Source organism: Podarcis liolepis (genome assembly GCF_965112155.1).
Source record: "Podarcis liolepis genome assembly, chromosome: 3".
Lineage (NCBI taxonomy): Eukaryota > Metazoa > Chordata > Lepidosauria > Squamata > Lacertidae > Podarcis > Podarcis liolepis.
Genome location: NC_139557.1, coordinates 5810116 through 5833338, shown reverse-complemented (window position 1 = coordinate 5833338; position 23223 = coordinate 5810116). Strand labels below are relative to the sequence as shown.

General features: G+C 45.0%; 1 protein-coding gene across 2 annotated transcripts in view; it reads left to right on the top strand.

Moving 5' to 3' along the window:
- The first annotated feature begins 20845 nt into the window (after positions 1–20845).
- Positions 20846–23223, top strand: part of FOXO1 (forkhead box O1) — a 49977-nt gene continuing 47599 nt past the window's right edge. The window contains exon 1 of one of the 2 annotated variants that reach the window (XM_083495171.1): positions 20846–21576. In XM_083495171.1, the coding sequence (XP_083351297.1) occupies positions 21013–21576 (564 nt within the window). In that variant the 5' untranslated portion in view covers positions 20846–21012. The remainder of the gene's footprint in view (positions 21577–23223) is intronic. The other variant, XR_014523942.1, reaches the window with a different exon arrangement.

Genomic DNA, 23223 nt, shown 5'->3' with positions numbered 1-23223 from the left:
AGTGTAGGATATAAATTAATTAAATAAATGCAAATAGAAAGCCTTCCTTTATGCCTCCTTTCTTGGCCTGACCAGAGGGAACATTGGTGGCAACAAATTCAGCAGCAAACCAAATAGAAACCTGTTAGTGCAAATGTTCATTTATGTTCCCACCACTAGAACCGCTCTGCAAATAACAGGCGTATGCTATCAGCACTTGCTATCTTGCTGACTGTTGGTAGTTGGTAGGATTGTTTTTGAGAATGCGCAGCTGTGCTTCTGACAAGGGAATAGACTGCAGAAACAGACACTTATCAACTGTTGCCAAGTTGTTAATATTCAGATGACGGTTCTTCTGTGCGCTGGATAACATAGCTGCTCAGAAAGCTAAAAAGAAGGGATCGGCACATTGGTGAGATAGGGATAATCATGCTTTGAACACTTAGACATATATCTAAAATACATTGTCTGTGGCCAAAAACTGAATAAAGACAAAATAGTGGAGAGCCACCATTTGTCCTGGAAACCACAGGGTGAATGGCAGTTTTCTGTAGCGGCTGAGTATTTAACCCACCTCACAGCCTAACTAGACTATTTCTGAAACACCCTGGGGGAGCAGCTTACCATCCCAGTGAACATTTACGGCGCAGTCCACATTACATTATTGCATTTTCAGGGTCTGTTGTTGTACAACTTAGATTAGGAGTTCCAAAACTGGTCCATGAGATTCATTTATTTGCTCCGCAATGTGTCCGTGTTAAATACTGTTAATTGATTTTTCATATTCAGTATCTTACACTGTATTTTATTATATTGCAATTTGAATTTTATGGAAGGCAAATTGTTACATATTTGCCTTCCATAGAATTCAAATTGCAGTACAGTAAAATACAATAAAAAGCACATACCACACAGCATATGACAATTGCTACAACCTGCAGAAAAATACAGTGGTACCTCGGGTTACATATGCTTCAGGTTACAGACGCTTCAGGTTACCGACTCCATGGGGTCATGAAGAGTCGGACACGACTAAACGACTAAACAGCAACAAATCTCATTTCCTCGGGGGTCGCATAACTCCATGCCCTCCAATATTTCTCTGATGAAAATAGGGACGTGCTAAGGAAAAGTGGGACATTCTGGGATCAAATCAGAAACTGGGGTGGCTTCTGTAGATCCGGGACTGTCCCTGGAAAATAGGGACACTTGAGGGGTCTGTACAGTATCACAAACCTATTATAACTGAGGAAACAACAGATTAAAGCAGGCAAAATATTATTCTAAGGCACAAGAACAAGCACTAAACAAGTTAGCTCTGTTGCAATATCCCTCATATGTTATGAGGAGGAGAAAAAACAGAAATTAAGTAAACAAAGCAGGAAATTTCAGGACAAGGCAGTAGATTTATGTGACTGAGACCCACACTCAGTCATGCACAGGACCTTGATCTAAAATATACCTGCAGTTTTGAATAAAAAAGCACTTTGAGGACAAACAGGAATGGAGGGTGCATTTTCAGCAGGAAACTGCTGCCAGTTCAGAGACATAAAAATGCTTTTTTTATTTTTTCAAAATAAAACTAGCCAGTCTGAGCATGCTTTCCCCCCCCCCCCCAAAAGCATGAATAACCCAACACAAGTAAACCACAACCATTAAAATTCATGATTAAATTTTCTGATGAGCTATTTTACTGGAGAGGGCAGCTACACACCAAACTACATAATGGCACAGTTCAGACGTATCATTAAAAGTTTGGTTTGATGTTCTATGCAACAGCTTCTGGTTTGTGTGCTTTCCCCTCCCTTCTTTTCCCCTGGCTCAGCCTTGAGACGGAGATTGGAAGTATCTGTTCCTATTTTTAAACCAACCAGCAGTCCTTATGGCATCCGAACTTGGGGAACTCCGGTTGGCTTAGAGAACAAGCCGGGATAATAAACCACAGTTTGAGTTTGACACGTTGTTGAACAATCCATAGCAGCTCCCTAAACAGATACCCAAGTAATGATGGTGAAACCGTAGGGGCTGACAACATAGGCTTTGACAACAGTTAGTGGAACAGCACAGCTCTGGTGGCCATAAGACTGCCCAATAATAATCTCCATTGATTTCCAATAATCTTTAAAAAGGCCAGTCCAGGGGTCAAGTTCACCGCATGTACTTTGTTAAAGGAAAATATAATGAAAATGATGTATAGATGGTATTTGACTCCTGTAAAATTAGCAAAGCTATATCATAATTGTGACAATATGTGTTGGAAATGTAAAGAAAAGGAAGCAACCTTTTATCATATGTGGTGGACCCGTCCCAAGGTAAAAGACTTCTGGGAAAAGATTTATAATGAATTGGAAAAAAATGTTGAAATATACATTTATAAAGAAACCAGAGGCCTTTCTTCTTGGAATAACAGGTTTGGAATTGCCCAAGAAAGATGTTAAATTATTTTTGTATGCCACAACTGCTGCTCGTATTTTGTTAGCTAAAAAGTGGAAAACCCAAGAATTACCAAGCATAGAAGAATGGCAGATGAAGATGATGGATTTTTCGGAGCTAGCCAACCTAATCGGAAGAGTCCACAACCAGAAGGAGGAGGAGTATCAGGAAGAGTGGAATAAATTTAATGATTAGTTAAATTTGTTAAGTTAAACTAACTGAAAATAGCTTGCAGATACCTAATGGGCTAAGGATTTTATTTATGTTAAGTGATGAATTAATATGTTTAATTCCATAAGGTGAAGATCTAAGGATGTTAATGCTTAAGTTAAATTTTATAAAAATTGGGATTTGGAAAACCGTTAAAAGGACATGAAATGAAATTCAACCAAGGGGAATGGAGGAAGTCACTTAACAAAGTTAATAACTGTAATTATCAATAAGGCTATGATTTATGTTTGTTTGTCTTGTGTGTTTGTTTGTTTGTTTGTTTGTTTATAATATTGTGAAAACTAATAAATTTTTTGGGATTTTATTTTTAAAAATGTCAGTCCAAGTCTGGGGCAGCGAGTGCCCTTGGGCCTATCCCTTCCCCCCTTAGAGCGGGAGGGCACAAATAGGCAGAAGGGGGGCGGCGAACGGTGCAAGATGGCGTGGGGCTGCTGCTGGTGCGGGTGGGGCTGGGCAGACCCCACGACGGGGTCATTCTCCTGAACAAGATTGTCTTCACCAGACCAGCTGTTTGTGTTGCAACTGACAAGCGCCATCCTCTGGCGTGTAAAAGCCACACATCCCCCAGGAGTTTAGCTGGTTCCAAGGCTGCCTCTCTGCACTGGACAGGTGAGCGAGCCGTCAGTGTCCTCCTGCTTGGGCTCCTGCCTGCAGCTTACCTGCATCCTGGACCAGCCATGGACTACTCACTGACTGCCACTCTCACACTCCACCGTCACTGGGGCCTTCGGAAAATAGTAACTGACTATGTCCATGGATGGTCCAGGGACACGGGTGGCGCTGTAGGTTAAAACACAGAGCCTAGGACTTGCCACCCATCTGACTAGATTGCCCCAGGCCCAACCACTCTGGGCGGCTCCCAACAAAATATTTAAAACACGGTAAAACACCAACCAAGGATGCGGGTGGTGCTGTGGGTTAAACCACAGAGCCTAGGACTTGCTGATCAGAAGGTCGGCGGTTCGAATCCCCACGACAGGGTGAGCTGTTGCTCAGTCCCAGCTCCTGCCAACCTAGCAGTTCGAAAGCGTTTCCTTGCGCTGCTCTGGTTCGCCAGAAGCGGCTTAGTCATTCTGGCCACATGACCCGGAAGCTGAACGCCGGCTGCCTCAACCAGTAAAGCGAGATGAGCGCTGCAACCCCAGAGTTGGTCACGACTGGACCTAATGGTCAGGAGTCTATTTACCTTTACACAAGTACATGCAAAAAGATGCAGAAAAGGGACATGTCTCAATCTTCATGATGCACATTAATTCTTTGAATTTTATTTTATTTTATTTTTTAGCACCATGGATGGATTTGCCCCTTGCACATACTATCATGTCATGTCAGAACTGCTCAGACCCATGGCCAAATCAGAGAGAAGTATCAGTAACATGACTTATCTGACCTGTTGCATATCACAATCATCTCATCCATGATCATTCTTAGCATACAACATCAAACCAATTGAATAATACATTTCAATAACAAATGCATGGTTTATTAATAGTTTTGGGGTTGTTGGTTTTTTAATGGGGAGCTTCGCAACCTTGTTCCAGAGGTTCACAGCACGTCTCGGTCACGGGTTTCACCCCCAACCCCTATCAAGTCAGCTCGGCTGAAAGCCATTGCCATCTGGACATGGTAATCAAAACACCAGAAAGCATCTTTCTGGGAATGCCACGCAAATAGTGTTTGAGCACATTATTTTCCGTTTGTTGTTCCAACACGTCGGGTATCTTTTGACTGAAACTCAGTAAGGCATTTCATAAATAATGAATAAGACATTTTATTCAGAAAACCCGGTTCATCTGTTTTAGAGGTGCCGTGTGTAGTCACAAGAGGTAAAGGTAGATCAAGTTGCAAAACAGTTGGCCTCATGTGGTTTGCCCATATGGAAAGGCGAAAACGCCAGAGAACACAACATTAATATCGTGTGCATTTTCCAGGGTGTCACGTTGCTGTTTTGATGCACAGAAGATTCATTATAGTATTACTCCACCTAACACGTTTTGAAGCACATTCATTATTTGTTTTTCTATTTGGTCATGCTGGAAAGTCAAAAAGGGACTCACTGTGCAAGGTGCTTTTGTAGATGAGAATAATTTTAATGTTTAAACAAACTAGAAACAGTACATGTCATAGCTGACTACGCCAATTCATTTCTTTTTTTTTAATGGAAGAACTTGAATTGTTGTTCAGCTTTGTAAGGGGGAATCTGTGGCAGTAATTCTATATGATGCATCACAGCTCTTTTATTTACTTTACTGATGTTTTCTTCCTGTTTGCTACATGGCCAATGCATTTATGTATTTAAACATACGGTCAACCCTAAAAAGTTCACAAGAGCCAAACCTAGATCTAAAGCCATGGGAAAGCAAGATGAATAACCTCCCACTAGCTGAATTACAGCCACCAAATGTGCAGTCTGGCAAAACGTAAGCTGGGGGCAGTGCGCAGGAACATATACCAGAAACATATCTGCCAACCCTATTTATTTCAATTGGGCACTATTATTATTGGTAGTAGGGCACTTGGTTTATTTAAAGTGTCACAGATACTTTGATCAATGTAGCTAGCATCTCCAATAATAATAAATAGTAGTAGTAGTAATTTATTATTTATACCCCGCCCATCTGGCTGGGTTTCCCCTTATCTCACTCATTCCACAGTCCTCACCATGAAGAACTTTAAAAATGTTTCACTGAGCTCAAGAGATACTTGCATGAATGACTTTATGGCTCAGCTGAACTTTCAAAGCAGAAATTCAAAACCTGTCCTTTTTTGTGTTAAGTCTGTCCTATCTGTGGTTCTGCCATATCAGAACAGATTTATTTGTGTGTGTGTGTGTGTTTCTTATTATTATTACCAGCCCGGACCCTGAGGTCCAGCTCCAAGGGCCTTCTGGATGTTCCCTTACTATAAGAAGTGAAGTTACAGCAAACCAGGCAGAAGGCCTTCTCAGTAGTGGTGCCCGCCCTGTGGAACGCCCTCCCATCAGATGTCAAGGAAATAAAGAACTGTCTGACTTTTAGAAGACATCTGAAATCGGCTCTGTTCAGGGAAGTTTTTTATGCTTGGTGTTTTAAAAGGTAAAGGTAAAGGGACCCCTGACCATTAGGTCCAGTCGTGACCGACTCCGGGGTTGTGGCGCTCATCTCGCTTTATTGGCCAAGGGAGCTGGCGTTCAGCTTCTGGGTCATGTGCCAGCATGACTGAGCTGCTTCTGGCGAACCAGAGCAGCGCACGGAAACGCTGTTTACCTTCCCGCCGGAGCGGTACCTATTTATCTACTTGCACTTTGACGTGCTTTCAAACTGCTAAGTTGGCAGGAGCAGGGACTGAGCAACGGGAGCTCACCCCGTCGCGGGGATTCGAACCGCCGACCTTCTGATCAGCAAGTCCTAGGCTCTGTGGTTTAACCCACAGCGCCACCCGCATCCTTTGTTGGAGTTTTACCGTGTCTTAAAAATTATGTTGGGAGCCGCCCAGAGTGGTTGGGCCTGGGGCAATCTAGTCAGATGGGTGGTGTATAATAATAATAATAATAATAATAATAATAATAATAATAATAATAGCAGCATCTTGATTCTATAGGTTGTGTGTCACAAGGGGAAGGCACTTCTGCTCCCAAAGGCAGGTACCAAATTTTTGCTGCTTTCTCTTACCGCACTCCTTGCCGCACTCCTATAGATCTACTGTGTTGTGTTTGATGAAAGCTCATTGTGGACATGTAAGCACATATAACTTCATAAAATAGATTTGGTACAACAGGGTAGGTTTTTTGCATTGAAGGCTGCCAGATATAAACCCAGAAACTTTAGAAATTAGTCAGGTTTACTTATTCTCATTCTCTCTATCTCTCAAACCCTCCTTGCTGTCTGCTTGCTTTTGTGTGTCTGGAAGGAAGGCAAGTGGGCAAAACTGCTTATGTTGCAATTTCATCACACATATAACTAGCGGTTCAGATTTTCAGTAAGGATGGCTACATTTACCGCTCAGAGATGATGACTCGGTTGGAAAAAGTGCAGACGCAGCAAGTGTCTGTGAAGTCTCCTTCGTAACAACCTGAAAGATGTAGACCTTGCTGGAGGGAAAGAGAATCTGTGCTAAATCAGCATACAAATATATTCTAACTACATGTGAAATTAATCACAAAACTTTACAATAACGAAGTACTGTTGTATTACTCCTAAAGGAGGTGTTTCTAAATGGAATTTAAGGATCACGGCCGACCCTACCGTTAATCAGTGTAAAGTGACTGCTGCCTCAGATATGGTGCCAATCATTTCCAGGCTTTTGTATGTGGAATCAGGAGGGGACATCATATTGTTTTTCACCTCAGGCAGCAAAATGTCTTGGACTGCCTTTTTTTTTTTTAAAGGGTTCTGTAAATTCTTTATTGTACATCAATTAAAGAAAAAAAAGAAAAATTCCCTTTTGCACAGCAACTGCTTAGGGCCCAAGCCTGAGCACCATGCAAGATGCTGTGTACACAACCCACTAATTGCAATGTCAGGATCAAAAAAACCAACCCCAAGTGACTGGAATTCAAGACCAGTTCTGCTGAACCTGTTGAAACCAAGCTGCCATTTGACAGGGGAAAGGGTCAGCCACAGACAAAAAAGGCTGCCACTACAATCACTACTTGTTTGCCCTCTGCATTAACACCAAAAGTTTGTGAGCTCTCTAGCCTGTCTCAAGCCGAGCTCTTTCCTCAGCGAGAGAGCCCCACGTTTTGATGAATGGCTATGGCTGCTGACCCATATTTGAATGCCTCTTTCCCCCAAGTCATTCTGCTATATGCAGCGTGGGACCCCCTGTTGCTGTTTTCCCCTCATTCGAAGACTCGGCAATAATACAATGAAGCAGAGGCAGCGGTGAACAATCGTTGAATGTTGCTGGTAGGTGACGTATTGTGCCTCAGAGGCTCCTACAGATGCCCACATCGTGGTAATTGAAGTAGCAGAGGCCAGCAAAGGTGAGCGCTGAGAGCAGGTAGAGGCCAGTGTTGGCCAGTTTAATAGATGTCTCTCCATGGACATAAAGGTAAAGGGACCCCCTCCATGGACATAAAGGTAAAGGTCCAGTCATGGCCGACTCTGGGGTTGCGGCGCTCATCTCGCTTTATTGGCCGAGGGAGCCAGCATACAGCTTCCGGGTCATGTGGCCAGCATGACTAAGCCGCTTCTGGAGAACCAGGGCAGCGCACGGAAACCCCGTTTACCTTCCCGCCGGAGCGGTACCTATTTATCTACTTTCACTGGTGTGCTTTCAAACTGCTAGGTTGGCAGGAGCAGGGACCGAGCAATGGGAGCTCACCCCGTCGCGGGGATTCAAACCGCCAAGCTTCTGATCGGCAAGTCCTAGGCTCTGTGGTTTAACCCACAGCGCCACCCGCGTCCAATTGTACTTGTATACCTGCAGTTTAAATATGTCTACCAAATAAGTATTATAATAAAAGCATTGCAGCAAGTCAGTCGCCAGACTGTTAATTGGGGCCAGACAGCCCAAGGATATAAGACCGATTCTGGACTGACTGCATTGGTTACCAACTGGTTTCTGGGCTCAGTTCAAAGCGGTGGTAGTTGGAGTTTGGTAAATATATTGCAAAAAGTGTGCAGAAAGAAACAGGCTGGTTGAAACACTACTGGTTGAAAGGATAAAGAAAACTTAAGGTTTATTACTTGTAGCAAACAAAGCCATTCTAAGTATAGGTTTTACATGCAGCCAAGAAGTTAACATTAGCACATGCTAACTTGCACCGGCTTGAGCTGAGTAAATTTGAAGAGGAAGCAGGAAGGAACGTCTGAAAGGAAGTAATCTACTTTTCCAACAAGTAGTTACTAAAAGAGAAGGGAAACCTTCCTATCTATCACCCCACACTGATTCAGGTAACTTGAACCTCTCTCTTTTTTGGGGAGTATCAATATTTTGTACTTTGCTTTGAGACATTTGGAGACATTTTGTAAAAAGCAATGAACAAATATTATAATAATAAGTCACGATGATAATAAGCAAGCCACCCCTTTTAACACACTGTGTATTGCAGACAAAATTGTGCATCTTAGGAGAAATTCGCCCTAAAATGCCAATTTATTTTCACAAGGACTTCTTTAAAGAAATGGCAAACTGATCTGGAAACGTGGAAGCCAGAACTTAAAGACTGCAAAAATGAGAAACCGAGAGAAACTGAAATTGTCAGATTTGGCTACCCCTAGGGCTAGAAGTAGGAACTGGGCAGGAAACTATTTGCATGAATCTGCTCCCCCCATAATTCTAACAGCTTCAAACACAATAGTTCAGTCGGTAGCCCATGGGTTGTGGGTTCCTGCGTTGCAGCGAGTTGGACTAAATGACCTTTGTGGTCTCTTCCAAAACTACTATTCTATGATTCTATGACTGTTCTTCAGCCCACTGTTCTTTTGCTATAGTTCTGCCACATTGACCATCCTATCCTTAAACCTCTGTGAAAGTTTTCCATCATCCATGTACTATCTGTTTCGATTCACAAAGCTTGGAATGCCATTCATGTTCTAAAACTGACAACTACCCTTGGTGGATTTCATCTTTAAAGTAACACATTGCAAAAACACACCAGCTGGTCACCCTTGCTGCTGCTGCTAGTGAAATAAACAAAAGGTTCTGGATCTGATTCATAGTAATCAAAAGATCAGTCCTCAGCTCATTACTATGACTGCTGCAGGAAGCAATCACAAGATCACAAAGTTCATGGTTCTTCAGGGACACCATTTCAAATTTCACAGTGGGTGGGGCGTGATTCACAGTCAAGTTCAAAGGGCTGTTCTTGGAGACTTTCAAGTAAAAATGGCAAAAAGGCATATAGTAAAATGCTTGGGCATTTAGTAAAATGCTCTTCTGAGAAATTTGTGCGTTTGTGTCTTGTGATGCCGTTCAAAATTCCAGTAAAGACAGTTGCAGATTATGATTAAGCAATTTATTTTGGAATCCAGAATACTGAAAATGACATTCAGAATGACCCAGAAAAGGATAAAAGCTGTCAGACTGAGAGTTTCTAATATGTTATTACTGTCAGGCATCTGTACTTACTAAAGTGGTACAGTGATAAGATAAACTGATGTTTCACTGCCAAGCAGACCAAATAAGAATCCAGAGGTAGTATGTATGCTTAAAACAGAAGAGTGATTTTGTTAGGAGCTTTTTTTTTTTTAAAGGTAACTACAATAACAACAAACATAGCTTTAAAAAACTGCTTTGAAGGGTTTATGATGTTCAGCATCCCCATGCTGAAATCTGAAAAGGCATTCCTACAAGAACCAGTTCCCAGAAAGTAAAAGACAGTTTCAGTACACCATTGTCAGAAGCAATTCAATTATGTGTGGGATAACCAACCTCATATAACCAACATGCTTAAGTCTAATTAATGCATGAAGGGGTTAAGGCTTAACTAGGTCACACCCTCTCACCTGGGGAGGGAGGTAAAAGGTAAAGGTAAAAGGTACCCCTGCCCGTACGGGCCAGTCTTGCCAGACTCTAGGGTTGTGCGCCCATCTCACTCAAGAGGCCGGGGGCCAGCGCTGTCCGGAGACACTTCCGGGTCACGTGGCCAGCGTGACAAAGCTGCATCTGGCGAGCCAGCGCAGCACACGGAAATGCCATTTACCTTCCCGCCAGTAAGCGGTCCCTATTTATCTACTTGCACCCGGGGGTGCTTTCGAACTGCTAGGTTGGCAGGCGCTGGGACCGAGCAACGGGAGCGCACCCCGCCGCGGGGATTCGAACCGCCGACCTTTCGATCAGCAAGCCCTAGGCGCTGAGGCTTTTAACCACAGCACCATCCGCGTCCCTTGGGGAGGGAGGTAACCATGCTTGTAAAGAAGTCTGAACTGATTGCTCCAAGTTCAGACCACATGGCTCTTACAAGCCATTATTTCTTGTGTTCCTACACCAATAATTTAGGAACTTTCAAGACTGTAACTATGCCAAGTTCTACTATGTGTGCAGGTTTTTCTGAATGCTGTATGGAAAAGCACCTCAAACTGACCTTTGGAGAGTTTGTAAGTAAACCATTTTAACTTAAGGTCTTTTTCTGTGCCAGGGGAAGGGGGAAACTTTGGAAGGAACTCAGAAGGGCATGTTTTAAAAGTCTAACAGCCCATATTTCCATGCTTTACTTTTATGCATATTCTGTAATCTAAAATCTCTGCTGGAGTTCTCTCACCAAAAGAGTACTTGCCCCAAACTTGGATCTTGGAATCCAAGGAATTCGCCTTTTTTGTATGCCTACTCTTTTCCTTGTCAGCAACATTATGTACTGGGTGTGCATGCCAAAGGGATATGTGTGTGTGATCTATACTGAAAATATTTCCATAATTCTCATTAGGTGCAAAAAGTTGCAATCATAAATACACCGCTGCTTTTTGCCATATATTTGTGTGTGTACACAAAATAAATATATTTAACAGTTTTTCATAACATTTAACATGTAATCGTTGGTATCCAATGTTGTACCTTTAGTTGCTTCTAGGAATGGTGTGCTGAATGTGTTAGTTGACCAGAAATATAGGTGGTCTATGGGTGGAGTGTGTGGGATGGATTAACGTACACAATAACATAGGATATGGGGAGATATGTCCTCCTGCTTACTAAATGGCACTTCTGGTACCTGTGCTTCTTCCTGAGATTTGATCTTGACTCTGTACCAACCTTTCTCAACCTTGGGTCCCCATATGTTGGACTAGAATCCCCATCATTCCTGAGCACTGCTTCTGCTAGCTAGGGACAATGGGAGTTGTAGTCCAACAATATCTGGGCACCCATGGTTGAGAAAGGCTGCTCTACACTGCCTACAGCAGGCTTCCTCAACCTTGGCCCTCCAGATGTTTTGAGACTACAATTCCCATCATCCCTGACCACTGGTCCTGCTAGCAAGGGATCATGGGAATTGTAGGCCAAAAACATCTGGAGGGCCGAGGTTGAGGAAGCCTGGCCTGGAGATCTCTGCTTCTCTGTGTTAAATCCAGACTCCATTGCATTTCATTATAAACTGCACAGTGATGTTAATGAAGCCAAGCCACACTTTTCTTTGACCTCACAACCTGACAACATCCCTCTTTCTCTGTGTTATGTACTGATGTTCTCACCCTGGGCCAGAAGGGGGATACTGTAGATAGTTTTCACTCAGGTCCACATATGTAAATAAGGGATTGAAAGTGACGTTCAGTGATTGGATAGTTACAGAAAGTTGTTACAGTTGCGTTGTACTGGAGCTCTATATAAGCAGGCTGGCTGAACCCTTCAGTTCAGTTCTATTCTGGCCTGTGAATAAACAAGAGCTGTTTGAAGAATCGCTGTGTCGTCTGATATGTTCACCCACAACTTAACATTCTGTATGATAGCGAGGCCACCCCTTTTGCATTTTGACTCAGCCCTGACTACACAGCGTACAAATCGTACCTTTGTGGGCCACCACATTTGAGAGCTGGGCTTGGAATAGTTTCAGGCCAGAGCATTAGTTGTATGAGTCAAATTTCCTGTCTGTTACCAGCCACTTGGGTGGGTAGCGCAATTGTGTGAAGAGAGGACAGCTGGGCAGGCACTGCAGCGCAGCACAGCACACACATCTTCTGATATTTCTCAGAACAAACAGATTATAAAAGAAACTGAGAAGAGGCTCTAATAACAATGGTAATTCTTCCCCCAACCCCAATCTGAAAGAGAGTGGCATATTGAAATATACTTGGAGTCGAGTGTGGATTTCATGCTCTTTATTCAGCTCATAGTAGTGAGGAATGAAAGTTTCCCCAAAATATCTGCTTTTTTATATACATTATTTACACAATGGGTCACACGTGATTGGCTAATTCTGGGATTCTCCTGTAAGCCAATCAGGTTGCGGATTCACTTCCACCTGGAGCTGGATTGGGTGGCTCCTGCGGACCAATCTGACTGCTGCATTCTGGACCCTATTGTTCTAGGACCAATCAGACTGCTGCTTTTTGGATCCTATTCAACTCAGTACATAACACCTATGCCTTGATATGCAGAGATCCACCATGGCCACATCTCCTACAGTTCTGTTATACCTTTCACAACTCTGCTTTAAACCCTGAAGATATTCCCCCTGTGTCTTAATTTTCTCATTTCTAAGAGATCCAATAACTTAGACTTCTGCTCACAGATATCCAGTGTGAAGAATGCCATTTCAGGTTTCTGATTCTCATTCTGGAACGTTTTTGCCAATATGTGAAAAACAGGCTGTTTTAGGAGCCCTAGTTGTGTGCAGGGCTTTTTTCAGACGGAACTTGCCAGAGGTCAGTTCTGGCACCTCTCAGGTGGGTACCATTGCCATTATAAGAGAACCAGAAAAATAGAACTGGTTGTGTGGTTTTACTTTACATCTTGAATACCGCATAATGTCTAGTATAAGGGCAGCAAAAGAAAGGATTGCCCAACTGTATTCTGTGGGCCTCTAGCACATGGTTGACATGTTCAGTCATAGGTCTGGGCTGTTTGGAAGCGTTGATTCCTTTTGGTTTGATTGAGGTGAGGCAGTTACCACACTTGGGGGCTATTCCCTCTGAAATAAAACGGCCACGTGGGTTTAAACATAGAGGCTGCGACCTTGCTTGTGGCGAGTACTTGCTATTGTTAGTATCGTTGTTTGTGTTTTCTATTTCTTACCTCTTCCAGGCATCCATATTCTCGTACAGAGTTGTCAGACATGCAAACCTTAGCTTTCAAGTGTAATTTCTTCTGGCTAACTTTAAAGTATTGTCCTGCAATGTGAACGGTTTAAGCACTGTTATTAAATGTGCAAAGGTGGAGTCCCTAATTGAGAAGGAAAGTCTCCAGACTTACCTTACGGCAAGAAACCCATCATAAACCTTCCATCATTAAACTCCTTAACAATTATGGTTTTGGAGCATTGACTACGGGCTCTTCAAATGCTAGGGGTGTGGCTACAACTGTGGCTTCAAGATGCCCTTTTGCAGCAGTTGAGACCACTATTTAGGCCCCAATAGGCTTACCTTTATGCTCATTAATGGGTCCTTATGAGATAACCAATTTACTCTGTTGTTGTTGTTGTTTAGTCGTTTAGTCGTGTCCGACTCTTCATGACCCCATGGACCAGAGCACACCAGGCACTTCTGTCTTCCACTGCCTCCCGCAGTTTGGTCAAACTCATGTTGGTAGCTTCGAGAACACTGTCCAACCATCTCGTCCTCTGTCGTCCCCTTCTCCTTGTGCCCTCCATCTTTCCCAACATCAGGGTCTTTTCCAGGGAGTCTTCTCTTCTCATGAGGTGGCCAAAGTCTTGGAGCCTCAGCTTCAGGATCTGTTATTCCAGTGAGCACTCAGGGCTGATTTCCTTAAGAATGGATAGGTTTGATCTTCTTGAAGTCCATGGGACTCTCAAGAGTCTCCTCCAGCACCATAATTCAGAAGCACCAATTCTTTGGCGATCAGCCTTCTTTATGGAAGAAGCTATAGACCAAGTGAAAGAGAGACTGATTTAGGTATAGAAATTAGTGAAGAGCAACCGAATGCTATGTGACATGGAAAACTATTTTTCTCTGCCTCTATTTTATTAAGAGAGTGAGTTCCTAAGGTGATGTAAAGATGGTGTCTGATTCCAGTTCAGATGCATTAGATAAACGATACTCTGCTGAAGGAGATGTGGTGAGAGAAGCATTTTTCTTCACACGTGGTGGCACTGCCCTCAAGTTAACCCTTATTGGTTTCAAGTGTTCCGGACCTTATCTAACATTACTCGGCAATCTGTCTTTTATCTATCGAGGATGTGAGCAACAAAGTCATACACAGATATCTGCTTGCGTTTTTCTTCGCATATGCCAGACATGAAATTGCTAAAAATTAGAAAGGAGCTTGAAGATTCTTCATATCTTTAATTTAATATAATTTCAAATATATCTTAAGCAGAAAAGCTTACATAACCAAAACATTGTCCAGAAAAGTTTAATCAAGCAGGATTTATTTGTAGATGTTTGTAAGTTGTACCAATCCACATACTCTACCTGTCTGGCAGGTCAGATTTAGGAGATCTGCCATTAAATTAAACTTTCTGTAATGGCGTTGTGGGTTAAACCACAGAGCCTAGGACCTGCCGATCAGAAGGTCGGCGGTTCGAATCCCCGCAACGGGGTGAGCTCCTGTTGCTCGGTCCCTGCTCCTGCCCACCCAGCAGTTTGAAAGCACGTCAAAGTCCAAGTAGATAAAAAGGTACCGCTCCAGCAGGAAGGTAAACGGCGTTTCCGTGCGCTGCTCTGGTTCGCCAGAAGCGGCTTAATCATGCTGGCCACATGACCCAGAAGCAGTACTCAGGCTCCCTCAGCCAATAAAGCGAGATGAGCGCCGCAACCTCAGAGTCGGTCACAACTGGACCTAACGGTCAGGGGTCCCTTTACCTTTAATGTTCTTGATATGTAGGATGAGACATTTTGCCATGCATTCTTTGCCTTGACTTCTGGGATGTTGTTTATTATTGATCAATTGCTTTCTTTGTTCTTGCATTGTTAAAAAAAGAAGCAAACATTTCATGCCACTTAGTTTTTATGATGCCGGGGTATTTGGGGGGGGGGTCGGTGGTGGCGTCTCCCTCCTTAGGGATTTTCCCTGTAGATTTTTCTGCAGGGCCGGCCATATGATTAGACAAAGTGAGGTGGCTGCTCCAGATTATAGAAGCTGGAGAGCTGTGACAGGAAGTGACCTGTTTAAGGACAGAACTTTGTATGCGCCACCTGGTATACATTTCACCCCTTTCCTAGCTTGCATCTCACAGGTGCAGTAAAGGACACTGTCCTGTTGTCAGTGCTGAAGTTAAGATTTGACTACCATTTTAGTTGGCTTTTGTACATGGAATGGAGACGGATGACCTACTGTTATTTGCCTCAGGCAGCAACATTTATTGGGCCGGTCTTTCCGTTTGGAAGCCCACCAGGCTATAAACAGCCCAGGCCTGTTCTTCTACTTGCTTTCCCCTGCAAAAGAGTCGAAACACAGCAGGAAAAGCCCCGCTGCCCTTCAGCAAGGTTGGAGCTTGTCTCCCTTGTCTACCCTTGTGAGTAGATAGCAACTGGAGAATATAAATCCCCACTCCATCAGATATTTAGAAATAACGGAAGCCCGCCATCTTGGCCATATTCTCCCCCTTTCAGAAGACTGCCTTTAAAGAAGTGAAGCAGGGTGATTTAAACGTTCGCAAAAGGATCTTGCAGGCAGTTGGCTCTTATATATGAAACAGATAAATGCCTGCTGGGACCACCACAGGAATTACACTTGGAAAGTTAGGAGAGCTGTGGTAGAGCTTGCTTACATTTATGTGCACATCATAAGCTTGCTTTGGTACCCAAAGACTCCTACTTGTACTTTGGTTTGAATAACAATATTCTGCAGCAAGGGAAAATAGTAGTATTTCTCTCAACAGGCCAAAGGTCCACTGCTCATGGAGGGTAACACCCTGTGCTGAGGTCGTATTGAAGTATTTCTTAGCTAAGGATAAATAGTCTTAGGCAAAGAGTGAGGAAAAGGCTACCTTGTCCTCTTTAAAGGGAGATAAATGGTGGGCTGGAGATGAAGAGGCCAAAAGAACTAGCATTCTCTGCAGGTGTTTTGTTTAATTCCTTACAAATACCAGTTGTCCTGGAAAGTCACAGTACCTTTTTTCACCCTTCAGAGTGAAATTTTACGAGGAGCCACTGCCATTCTTTGTACAGGGGTACTTCAGGTTAAGAACTTAATTCGTTCTGGAGGTGTGTTCTTAACCTGAAACTGTTCTTAACCTGGGGTACCGCTTTAGCTAATGGGGCCTCCTGCTGCCGCACGATTTCTGTTCTCACCCTGAAGCAAAGTTCTTAACCCGAGGTACTATTTCTGGGTTAGCAGAGTCTGTAACCTGAAGCGTCTTTAACCTGAAGCGTCTGTAACCTGAGGTACCGCTGTACTGTTAACAGTTTAGTGAAGATGAAGAAATGAAACCTTTATGACTGTGCAAAAGATGTAGAAACGCAATCCGGCAACATGCCTGAATTTTAGGCAATTAGTATTAGGCCATTAGTTAAGTTCACAAAGGGACGCAGGTGGCGCTATGGTCTAAACCACTGAGCCTCTTGGGCTTGCTGATCAGAAGGTTGGCGGTTCGAATCCCCGCAACAGGGTGAGCTCCCATTGCTTGGTCCCAGCTCCTGCCAACCTAGCCGTTCAAAAGCATGCCAAAAAGTGCAAGTAGATAAATAGGTACCACTCCAGCGGGAAGGTAAACGGCGTTTCCGTGCGCTGCTCTGGTTCGCCAGAAGCGGCTTAGTCATGCTGGCCACATGACCCAGAAAAATTGTCTGCAGACAAACACCAGCTCCCTCAGCCTGTAAAGCGAGATGAGCACTGCAACCCCAGAGTCGTTTGCAGCTGGACTTAACTGTCAGGGGTCCTTTACCTTTACCTGTTAAGTTCGCAAATGTTTCACTGCCTGTGGAGGCTGGTGCATTAGGGCAAAAAGAGCACTGTCCCATCAACTTCAGTCTGCCCTGCTGCCTGCCCTCTTACAACCAGTCCAGAGGGTGGCAGTGCCTGCTAGCTTCCTCCTAATGACTCTCAGTGTGTTGTTGTTGCAGAATTTAGCAGGGACGAGGATGGGGACAAAACTGGAATTAGTTGGCTGCTCCCATAATTGGTGCTGGCTACACCTGCTTCGACAAACCTAGACAGCATCTTAAAAAGCAGAGACATCACCTTGCCAACAAAGGCCCGTATAGTTAAAGCTATGGTTTTCCCAGTAGTATGTGTGGAAGTGAGAGCTGGACCATAAAGAAGGCTGATCGCCAAAGAATTGGTGCTTTTGAATTATGGTGCTGGAGGAGATTCTTGAGAGTCCCATGGACTAAAAGAAGATCAAACCTATCCATTCTTAAGGAAATCAGCCCTGAGTGCTCACTGGAAGGACAGATCCTAAAGCTGAGACTCCAATACTTTGGCCACCTCATGAGAAGAGAAGACTCCCTGGAAAAGACCCTGATGCTGGGAAAGATGGAGGGTACAAGGAGAAGGGGACGACAGAGGACGAGATGGTTGGACAGTGTTCTCGAAGCTGCCAACATGAGTTTGACCAAACTGCGGGAGGCAGTGGAAGACAGGAGTACCTGGCGTGCTCTGGTCCAGGGGGTCACGAAGAGTCGGACATGACTAAACGACTAAACAACAACATCTGCTTCTGTATTACAGTCCCAATGTGGGCAACATGTAGATACATAGGGAAAGGGGGTCGGGAAGATTGTGTTGGACATCTGGCAATAAGCCACTGGGAAGTGACCCTAGCTGTAGAATGACCTGTCTTTACATGAGGAAGACTCTGTTTTGCTGTTTTCCATGCAGGATAAAATACATAATTGGCAGGCATTTCGTTGGTGTACAGCACCTATACATATCAGCTCAGAAGCAAGTTCATGGGGGCTTTCACCCAGGGAAATGGTTACGGGATTGCGGAGTTAATAATTTGGGGGCTGTTTATATAGCTGTTGCTTTTTTAATTATTGTGTTCTTTTTGAGTGTTGTATGCCACTTTGAATGTCGGGAAAGCTGACTATAAATGTTTTAGACAAAGAAATAAAAAAGTTTTCGGGTCCAGGCTGTCTACACCAGAACTGTTCTGTCTCCTGTTTGCTTGACGCCATCGGACAGAGAGGACTTCCGTATGCCAGCAGCTGTAAACTCAGGAATGTTTTAATACCCATCCAGGTTCCAGTTGCCTGCCAGTTTCCAAGAGAGGACCACCAAAATGATCTAGCCCAACTCTGCTAATAGTTTCAGTATCAAATGAGTGGTTCCATCCCCAAGCCACTGAACACGTAACATTCAGGGGGACAGGCTTCCATTAACTGTTCAATCGATGCCATTTAAAACACTGGATTTCTCCCCATTTCTTCAGCACATACCTAGGTGCGGTGTGATTATTGGAACTGCTAGCAACTTATAAGCTTGGAACCAGGGAACTGCCATTCTTGTGTGTGTTTCTTTCCTTTGTGGAAAGTGACACAATGGCAACACAACCTGCTGCACTGTTAACCTGAGTTCAATGGTTCTTTCATCCTGCTAAGTGTGCTTAGCCTTACATTCATATGGTGGAACACTCATAATTCTTTTAAAAAATGAAGCAAGGGGAAGAAAATATAGTTGAAATCTTTACACAGCCAAGAAGCTCACTAGGCCAGTTGTCTATTACTCTCTCAGCCTAACCTGTCACACAGGGTTACTGTGAGCCAGTTACATCCACTGCTGGAAGATAGCAATCTTCCTGCTGTCATTCTCACCTTGACCTCTGATACTATTGTAATGTGCGCTCAGGGAGGTTGTGAAGACGGTCAGGAAACTTCAGCGAGTGGAAAATGTGGTCACTCACCAAATGAGGTGAGGCAGGTGGTTACTAGGGAACGGGGCCTTTTCAGTGGTGGCACCTCAGCTGTGAAAAGCCCTCCCCAGAGAGGGTTGTATAGCACTCAGATTGCAGACTTTGGGGCCCTAGTTAAAGAGCTTAAAAAAAAAATCCCCCTTTTTATTTTTAGTTACATGTTTTTAGTGTGCTTTTAGTTCGTTTGCATTGGTTGTGTTGGTTGCACTGTTAATTTGTAATAATGTTTTAGAATAATAGAATCATAGAGTTGGGAGGGAAAATGAGGGTCTTCTAAGCCAATTCCCTCATCCAATTTGAAACCAAACTGGACCTTGCATAGCTTTGCAAATGTGCCAGCAGTTTTATTTCACTATATGTCCAGAGCAAGGCTTTTTCCCACAGCTGGAACGCACCACAACTCAGTTCCGGCACCTCTCAGGTGGGCGCCACTGCCATTCTAAGAGAACGAGAGAGGTGTTCACGGTGAATTCTGGCACCTCTTTCTCTAGAAAAACAGTACTGGTCAAGAGCAGTGTGGTATAATGGTTAGCGTCCAATCCCTACTTGGCCATGCTCACTAGGTGACAAAGAGCTGTTCATGGCCTCTCCATCGTTCCTACCTCACAGGGTTGTTGTTAGGATTAAATGGGGGGTGGTAAATTATGCACACCACCTTGAACTCCTTGGATGGAAAGGTGGAATATAAATGCAATAAATAAGTAAAGTAAGATTTATTTATACCATCTGTAAACTACCCAAGGAGCTATGAAGATGGGTGGTATAAAAGTCAGATGTGGGTAAAAGGCAGCCCTATTCAGGGAAGTTTTTAATCTGTGATATTTTACTGTATTTTTGGTTTCTATGGAAGCCGCCCAGAGTGGCTGGGGAAACCCAGCCAGATGGGCGGGGTACAAATAATAATAATAATAATAATAATTATTATTATTATGAGGAGGAGGAGGAGTATCAGGAAGGATGGACTACATTTAATGATTATTTAGTTAAATATGTTAAGTTAAATTAACTGAAAACAGCTTGCAGATACTTAATTGGCTTAGGATTTTATATAAGTGATGAATTAATATGTTTAAGATCTAAGGATGTTAATATTCAAGTTAAATTTTATAAGAACTGTGATTTGGAAAACCGTTAAAAGGATATGCATTGAAATTCAACCAAGGGGAAGCGAGGAAGTCACTTAACAATGTTAATAAGTGTAATTTTCAATAAGGCTATAATTTATGTTTGTTTGTTTTATAATTTTGTGAAAACCAATAAAATTTTTTGAAAAAAGTAGGCAGACGTGGGTAAACACAAGTACAAACGAACCATAGGTAACTGAAGTCGGGCACCCCACCCTAGCGCACCTTCTTCCCCGCTCAGCGTGCCCTGCCCCGGGATTCTGCTGCGCCCTCCGCCCTCTCGCATCCTGCCTGCCGAAATCTCGCTCGCTTCCACGGCCGCAGCAACCACATCCTAACCCCACCGCCTCTCACTCACTCACACGCTACCGACGTTACCGCACACACGTGTACTCTCCCCCCACCCCGCTTCCTCGAGGGGTAGGAAGGCAACACGCGACGGAGCCGGGGAAGCAAGCAGGCGGGCGGGCCTTGCCCTGTTCGGTTCCCCGGCCGTCGCGGGCGCCTCTCTCCGCCCTTCCCCTCAGCAAAACCGACGGGCGCTTCCCCTCCCGGGAGCGGGAAAGCGCTGCGCTGGCCCGCCCGGCCTCCCTCCCTCAGGCTCCGCCTCAGAGCAGCGCCTCCAGGGGCGTTTCGGGCCGCCCTGGAGGCCGCGTCCCTCGCCTCGGGGCAAAAGGGGCGGCCCCGGGAGTGAGGGCGCTTGTTGTGTCAGCGCCGGCCCGCTAGTGAGGCGAGCGCGGCTTCTGAGGGAGCTTCATTTTCCGCGGAGGCGCAACAGGAGGCCGAGCGAGGGAAGACGCCGCCGCTGCTGCTGCCTCACCTCCTTCTCCGTCGCCGTCGTCGCCTCCTTCGTTTCCCGCCATGGCCGAGGCTCCTCAGCCCGTGGAGACGGACCCCGACTTCCAGCCGCTGCCTCGCCCGCGCTCCTGCACTTGGCCGCTGCCCCGCCCGGAGCTCGCGCCGCCCAGCCCGGGGCAGACCCCGGCTCCCACCCCGGCCAGGGCCGCTTCTCCGCCCCGCTGCGGGAGGGTGGCCGCGGCCCTGTGCGCCTCGCCCGGAGGAGACCTGCTCAGCCTGCTGGAGGCTGGCGGCGGAGAGGGCTTCGAGGCGGCCGCCGCCGACCTAGGCACCCCGGGAGGCTGCCTCTGCGGGGACTTCCCGTGCCTCCAGCACCCGCAGCAGCAGCAGCACCCGCAGCAGCAGCAGCCGTCGGGCCCGGCCTTGGCCTCGGCGTCGGGGCCCCGCAAGAGCAGCTCGTCCCGGCGCAACGCCTGGGGCAACTTGTCCTACGCGGACCTCATCACCAAGGCCATCGAGAGCGCCCCGGAGAAGCGGCTCACGCTGTCCCAGATCTACGAGTGGATGGTCAAGAACGTGCCCTACTTCAAGGACAAGGGCGACAGCAACAGCTCCGCCGGGTGGAAGGTCAGCAGGCGCGGGGGGGGGGGAGAGAACGAGGCGATTTCATTTATTTATTTTTTGCAAAAAAAAAGTTTGCAAAGTTTGCTTTGGCGTGCAAGCAAGGGAAAGTGGCAGGGCTCTGCAAGCTCTGCCTCCCTCCTCGACGGTCCGCGTTGATAGGGCAGCAAAGGGGAGGGTGAAGGTGAAGGAATTGGGTTTTGCCTCCCCTTTTCCTCGCCACCCCAGCAGACCCGCGGAAGCAGGGGGGGGGGATTGCCGGCTGGTCCGCCTGCGCCGCCTTTTCCCTCTGCGCCACTTGCATCCCGACGCTTAGGGCATGCCCAGGCCGAGGGGGTTTGGTTTGCCCGTGTTTTCGATCTCTCTTCTGAACCCGCCACCCACCCCCTGGCTCTGGGACGTGGGAGAATGCTAAGCGCTCGGTGTATCCGAGTAGACGGCCGGTCCCCAGATAGTTTTCTGCCTTCCTGCCTTTGTCAAAGTTGGTCGAGCTGGATGTGTAACTCGGCGCACAGCTGGCTGCAAGTTCGAGCTGTGTCATTTCCTCTGGCAGATTTGAGAGGCCCTTAAAAGTGACGGTGATTGGATCCTACTTAGGGTAGAGTTTGGGGAGGCTCTGGGGCAGCTCAGGAGGAGATAGCTGATTGCTCTGTTGGGCTAAAGCCATAGATAGCAGATTGAATGTGTGATGGGTCTAGTTGTGTGAACAAATTCGAGGTTAGTACCCTGCTTTTGATTGATTTATTATAACTCTGTGCTGCTTTTTCATTCAAATGAACACCAAAGCGGCTTCCAAACAACAACAACAACAACAACATGATAGAACATCACAAATACAGCACAAATCATATAGAATAATTAACAAATCGTCAGTAAAACAATTGCAATCTATAAAAAGCTGTTAACAATACTAAAGCTAAACATCAGAATTAAAGCAAAAGTCATAGCACATGATTAACAAATCAATACGGCCTTTATAATATATAAAACAATATTAACAGGGTTAATAATACAGCAACCAAGAGATAAATTAAGTACTGCTAAGTTTATGTATAAACACTCTCCACACCCACATTATTAAGTTGGTCTCACCAAGACAGATGTATACAGTGGTACCTCGGGTTACATACACTTCAGGTTACAGACTCCGCTAATCCAGAAATAGTACCTTGGGTTAAGAAGTTTGCTTCAGGATGAGAACAGAAATCGCACGGCAGCAGCCATTAGCTAAAGTGGTGCTTCAGGTTAAGAACAGTTTCAGGACCTCCGGAACAAATTAAGTACGTAACCAGAGGTACCACTGTATGCTGCTTTCCTGAAATCTGTTCTGATGGTAGCCATTGCCAGGAAATGCATGTTAATTTCTGCACAGCTTGCTTTGAGAGACTACACAGTAGTATAAATGAATAGGACAGTTTCTGTCTGAAAAAGTCTAAACTTACTTTACTAAGGAAACAGTTGCCACACACTCATTTACTAATAACGTATCTCTGTGTAGATATCCCCTGGTATAAAGTAAAACACGTTGGGATACTTAACCTTTTAATCTTCCTTACAGAGGAAGTTGCTGATTTATTTTGTGGCTGGATAGCATCTGTGGGACCCTGAACTGCTCATTGGCTAGTGAGGGATCTATTAAGGGGTTTCTTAGGG